The 6,146-nt window shown below is 34.1% G+C and overlaps 1 protein-coding gene across 1 annotated transcript; it reads left to right on the top strand.

The window, feature by feature from the left end:
- Positions 1-1,437: 1,437 nt before the first annotated feature.
- On the top strand, positions 1,438-4,794 carry LOC114720447 (erlin-2-B-like). The gene is made up of 9 exons (XM_028906096.1): positions 1,438-1,770; positions 2,651-2,774; positions 2,891-2,958; positions 3,041-3,100; positions 3,203-3,361; positions 3,757-3,903; positions 4,008-4,222; positions 4,323-4,431; positions 4,519-4,794. The coding sequence occupies exons 1-9, from the start codon at positions 1,657-1,659 to the stop codon at positions 4,609-4,611; spliced, it is 1,089 nt and encodes a 362-aa protein (XP_028761929.1). The 5' UTR covers positions 1,438-1,656; the 3' UTR covers positions 4,612-4,794.
- Positions 4,795-6,146: the final 1,352 nt, after the last annotated feature.

Here is a 6,146-nt window from a genome sequence, read left to right as displayed (position 1 = left end):
TAGAGTCGTGAAAACTAGTTGAGCCTGTCGGGCTGGGTTTAAGTCGAGGGTCGAGCCTGTTGGGCTGGCCTGTTTAAGTTGAGGGTCGAGCCTGTAATTTGGGATCTTTAAAAAGAACTTGGATTTAAAAAGATCAGCCTTTTGGGTAAAAAATAAACGGGCCAGCCTTGTAGGGTCGCATGCTAGCCTGTTTAAGCCTGCCAATAGTTTTTTTTCCCTTAATTTATATTTTTTTCTTGACCTTAACTTAAGTCCCTTACATTTTACGCACTTTTCTTCTCTAAGTTTCACTTTCAGTCTTTCATTCACTCTTAGCTAACACCTCAATTTCTAATGATATTAAAATAAATTAAAATATATTCTTCATATTCTAAATCAGATTTCAAATTTGTATTTATTTGAATCAACAGTTATATATTAAAATAAGCACAATATACTCCCCGTATTAAAGCAAAAATTTTAATGATCGAACCAATAGATATGTATTAATTTGTATATATGTTATAAAATTTTAATAAATAAGTTAACATTTTTTTATAGTGACTATATCAAAATTTTTACTCTATATTTAAATAGAGTTAGACAAACAAGTTAGACAAAACCAAAGAAGATCATGTTGAACAAAAACAAAAAGAGGATGGCATAGTTAGCTCATTAAAAGCATACAATAGATCAATTCAAAGTGCTAAAATATTTTCAGACTTCTCATGAGACCGTGCAGCAAAGTGATTTTCACAATTAAATCCTAACAAAAAAAATATTACATTCGGTCCTAATTATAAGACCTCGTTTGCACACTACAAACACTGTCTTATAATTAGAACTGGAGTTAGTAAGTAGACAACACAAAATCAATTTCCAGTGGTTACTAAGTTGAAGCCTCTAAAATAAACTTAACATTGATACTTTTAAATAAATTTATTAGTGGGCAAAAGATTCAATTCAAAAAGACAAAAGAAGACATATTAGCCCTCATAATAGCTAAATAGTATTGAAAAGAAATCATTGATATTTTCAGAACTTAAGAAGAACATATTACTAGGGAAACACAATCAAATATTTTTACAATTGATGATAGTTTTCCACGGTTTTTTTTAGTTAAAGCGTTTGTCTACTTTTAATAGAATTTTTGGATATTAATGTTATTGACTTATTATATCTAATGGATGTTTTAGATTTTTTGCATGTTAATAGATATTTAGATATGATATTTTTTTTTATTTGTAACTTAATTTTATTCATATTTATATTTTTTACTAATAAATTTATTAGTTTATTTTTATTTTTTAATAAAACATATGAGAAATATGAAAAAATGATTTTTTTTTTAATGTGCCAAAAGCCCATGAGTTGACACTAAACCCGTTTGCTTGCTGACCGGAACTAACAAATTGAGATATTGCCCTTTTCTAGCCCTAGACATCGCACCTCACCGGATGCTTCCTCCGGAGGTTCCACCGATCTTCCTCTCCTTCTCTCTGTTTTTTCCCCTCAACTTTTTCTTCTTGGATTCATTTTCTCGGACAGAGAGCGAATCTGTCTGTTACCGTTCTTTACTCATCTCTCCCTAAATTGCAAATTATTCTTCGCCACAAAGAAAGTAAAAGCCGCGGATTCGTTGTTCTGTGACTGGTCAAGGTAGCCCAGAGAGTCGCCATGGATCCAAATCAACAGAGGGCTGGTGCTAATCAGCCGCGTCCTCCGACGCAAACCTCCGATTCGTCCTCCATTCTCACTGTTTTTCTCCCATTCATCGCCATCGCTGCCATGGTAACCCTCTCGCTCAATGTTGCATTTTCCTGAGCTGCAAGATATGTATACTCGGTTTTGTTCTTCGATTGTGTTCGTAATCTCTGCTGGAATGCGCATTTTCATTACATGAGTTTCAACTGCATTTATTGCTCTAAGTCGGCCGAAGAATGGCACTGCTCGAAATCGCATTTGTGTAACCGTATATAAATTCCTTCATTGACTTCGCTGAATTTGTTTTAGTAATGTGGTTTTATGGTCTCCTCTCCCTTTTTTCCCCTTGATGTAATATTTTTAGCTGATTATGCAGTTCCTTTTTTCCCCCCAATTTATATCTATGGATTTGACTTTTGAACCGGTGGCTATAAAGGAAAACGATATTCTGTGTTTTACGCTATGTTTTGTGGAAAGAAATTCAAGGCGATTGTTGCTTCCGTTGTAACCTGAAATGTTTGTTAGCCCCTAGAAGTTTAACTGACCCGCTGTTTTGTAACTTTCAGTGGGATGTATTTCATGTATGCCTCAGGTTTGAATTGCACAGCAAATAAATATTTCATCTTGTTCCTTCTGTGGGTGGGGAAGGGGATCATGTTTGCACTATTTAGATTGGGTAATGACAATTATCATATGTAGTAGTCCGTTGTAACCGGTTAATAAAAAAAAAAAAAAGCATGCTGCTGCTGTTATTTTTCCTCCTTACTTTGTTGTCAGGAAAGAGATCGGTTCAAATAATAATATGATGGTTTTCACATTTTTGTCTATGGCTTCTTTATTAATGTTGTCTGGGGCGAAAGTCTGGCTGTTCTGTTATTAACAGCAAGTCTGCATTTAAAATTACATTCAAGTTGATTATACTCCAAAATCAAAATCTGAAACTTAAGACATGAGGAATTGTTTGCAGATATTGATCCCTTCATCACCATCATCCTTTAAAAATAGCCTTTCTATCCTGCACCAAGTCCCGGAAGGCCATGTGGGCGTGTATTGGAGAGGAGGTGCTCTTCTGAAGACAATTACAGAACCAGGTTATAGTTTGCGTCTTGATTTTTGTTGTTGCTGTTACTGTTGTTGCCGTTGTTGTTTTTCTTCAACATCCGCTGGCCCAATGTTCGCTTCATGTTGTTAGTGCTAAATTTTCTAGGTTTTCATTTAAAGATGCCTTTCATAACCCAGTATGAGCCTGTTCAAGTGACACTTCAGACAGATATGGTAATTTGTTTAGGTCGGTTTCTAAATTTGTGGTTTCACTTGGCAAATGGCACAGTAAGTTGAATTATTGCAACAATTGCAGGTGACAGATATACCATGTGGTACTAAAGGAGGCGTCATGATCAATTTTGAGAAGATAGAAGTAAATATCAAACATAAGTTTCTTTAATAACATAATTCTTAGCCAATCTAATTTTTTGCTAGGCTAAATGATTTTTCCTGTCACCATTATTGTTCTTTTAAGGTTGTAAATCGACTTCATAAGGAATATGTCTATGAGACATTGCTCAATTATGGGGTGCATTATGACAAGACATGGATATATGACAAGATTCATCATGAGATTAATCAGTTCTGCAGTTCTCATAGTCTTCAACAGGTCTATATTGATGTTTTTGATCAGGTAAATGTGGCCTTTTTTTTTTTTTTGGTTGGGAGGGTGGGTTAATCTGATCAGGAAAAGCTTACGTTATAAAAATGTATCTTTTATTGCTATAGTTAATATATAAGTCACTTTCATTTATGGCTGATAAAGTGGGGAATGACCTGAACACTATAATTTTCAAGCAATATGATATGCCTTGATGAACGTTTATTTCTAGATTCTACTGTCATTCCCTCAAAGAGTTGATGATAGTCTTAAGTTTAATTGCTGTTGTAGAATTTATGACCTGTTGTGGTATTGTAGATCAGTGACTCTATTACATATCATTTGTCTTCCAGTTTTTTTTTTGTCTCTCTAATGATGATGACATACTGACATTTATTATGGCAACACGACTATTTTGGCTCATTCAGATTGACGAAAAGATGAAAGATGCTCTCCAAGTTGATTGCACCCGCTATGCTCCAGGCATTGAAGTTATCAGTGTCCGTGTCACAAAACCAACCATTCCAGATAGCATCAGACGCAACTTTGAGCAAATGGAAGAGGAACGCACTAAGGTAGCTTTTTGGCTCGATTTCTTTCTAGAAACATATTTTTATTTTGGGGGCCAAATTTTCTAAAATTGCTGTTGAGCACACATGTTTTTGGTTGTGTTGGACAGGTCTTAATTGCTGTTGAAAGACAGAAAGTATCTGAGAAGGAGGCAGAGACTTCGAAGAAGATGGCTATTAGTGAGGCTGAGAAAAATGCCAATGTTAGCAAGATCCTTATGGAGCAGAAATTGGCGGAAAAGGAAGGTTCTAGGCGCCAGCAAGAAATTGAGAACCTAATGTACCTAGAACGTGAGAAGAGCCTGGCAGATGCGGACTTCTACCGGTGAGTTTTGTTATTCACTAATACGACACAATAATTTATCCTCCTAGAAGAAAGAAATGATTAATGGCATTAGCCTTCCTTTTCCAATTCCAATTTGAAGGGTAACAAAAGAGGCCGAAGCAAACAGGTTGAAGCTTACCCCTGAATTTCTTGAGCTTAAATTCATCGAAGCCATTGCCGATAATACAAAGATATTCTTTGGGGATAAGGTATTTCTCTCCTCTCCTTGTCTCTTCGGACTATTTCAACGTCTGTTCTTGTGCATATGCTTGACGTCATAGAGTTTTTCTCGTCAGCTGCCACATATGATTTTTGATCAGAGGCTACTCGGAAATTTCTTGCAAAACATGTCTAGAGAGGCACTTGCAGAAGGGGAGGCAGATGCTTGAATCGTAAGCTGCATTATGAGGCATTTTTGCTAAGCTCGATAAGACTTGACGGGATTATATGTGATTAAATTTAGTACGATATTATGTTTGGTTTGTTATTGTATATAACCAGTTTACATTCTCGTGGGTTGCATTGGAACTTACGTTTGTCGCATCCATTAGTTCAATATACTAGTTATAACAGAGGCAAGAAATATTGGTTATTACGAAATATGGCCCTAAAAGAATATTAATGTAAAATAAGGACTTTTAAGAAACATCAAAAGTTATAAATTTTGAAGTTCCAATTATAAATAAGTCCTTGTTTTACATTAATATTCTTTCAGGGTTTTTAATCATTGTCTTCTCTTCTAATTATTGTCAATGTTTATAATGAATTATCTGAAACAATTAACAAAAGTTTTTAAAAATAATGATGTTGCCGCAATGAAGATTTTGTGAATGTTGCAGTATTTTAATGGGCCAGGAATAGAAAATTGCTGCTGCTTGTAGTGGTACGTATACTCGTCATCATGTGATAAATTAATAGGTTGGTCCTCATGAGTGACAAGACATCTAATTGGAGACCGAAGAAGATTTATTTACATAATTCGAAATAAAGCTCATCTCCGTGCAACAAATGTCAATATAGGGGAAAAGATATACACCCTTTAATAATATCACAATTATAAATACAAAATTACTAACATCATGAGTTATTTATGATTGATTTTTTTTCATGATGATCGTACTGCTGAACGGTGTTGAAAATTAAACTTCTCGGATATTATTAATGAATTAAAAATTATTCTTCAATTATATTCAAGTTAATAGTCATTAGCCTTGTTATGTTATTAGAAAAGTACTTACAATATGAAATATATAAATAATAAAAATTAATCAAATGAGAAACGTTTAAAATGTTTATATTATATACTATAGCCTACATTTTTTTTTTCCTCAGAGGACTGGATTGTTTAGTGCTCATTAGTCATCGCTTGTATTTTTCATCTGATTTTCTATTTAAAATAAGTAAAAAAAAAGAGATAGGAACAGCCTTTTAATTTCTATGGGAGTTTTTATTGTCTTAACTTCTTCCATATTAAAATAAATAAAAACATCATTAATTTTGTATATGAAGTACTAAAAGAACGTTTTGATTCATTTAAATTGAATTTAAACATGCCAAATTACTCAAAATATGTGCCAATAGCCAAGGTTTCTCTTTCTCTTTTTTAAATAAGCATATGCATCCTTTTAATTGAAACAATTCTGTTTGAAATACTGTCCGATATTAAATATAAGTACATCTTCCAATTTTGAATATGATCACATTTGAGTAGATATTAATGGACTGCCACTAGACTCTACTATACAGAACCTGAGGCAAAAATGCTTGGTCATTTGCTGGGAACCTACTTAGCTTATGATGATCCCAGTTTAATCACAGCTCATCCAAGGCGTCAAACGTTCAGGAGGAAACGAAGAACAGGAAATTCTGTCAACTCTGCAAATGCACAGATGTGGGAAGCGATTGACCCTCTTTTTTCCTCTAG

This window comes from Neltuma alba, unplaced genomic scaffold (assembly GCF_004799145.2).
Source record: "Neltuma alba isolate B1F8T4 unplaced genomic scaffold, ASM479914v2 tig00011986_pilon, whole genome shotgun sequence".
NCBI classification, from domain to species: Eukaryota; Viridiplantae; Streptophyta; class Magnoliopsida; order Fabales; family Fabaceae; genus Neltuma; species Neltuma alba.
This window is presented reverse-complemented; position numbering and strand designations above follow the sequence as displayed.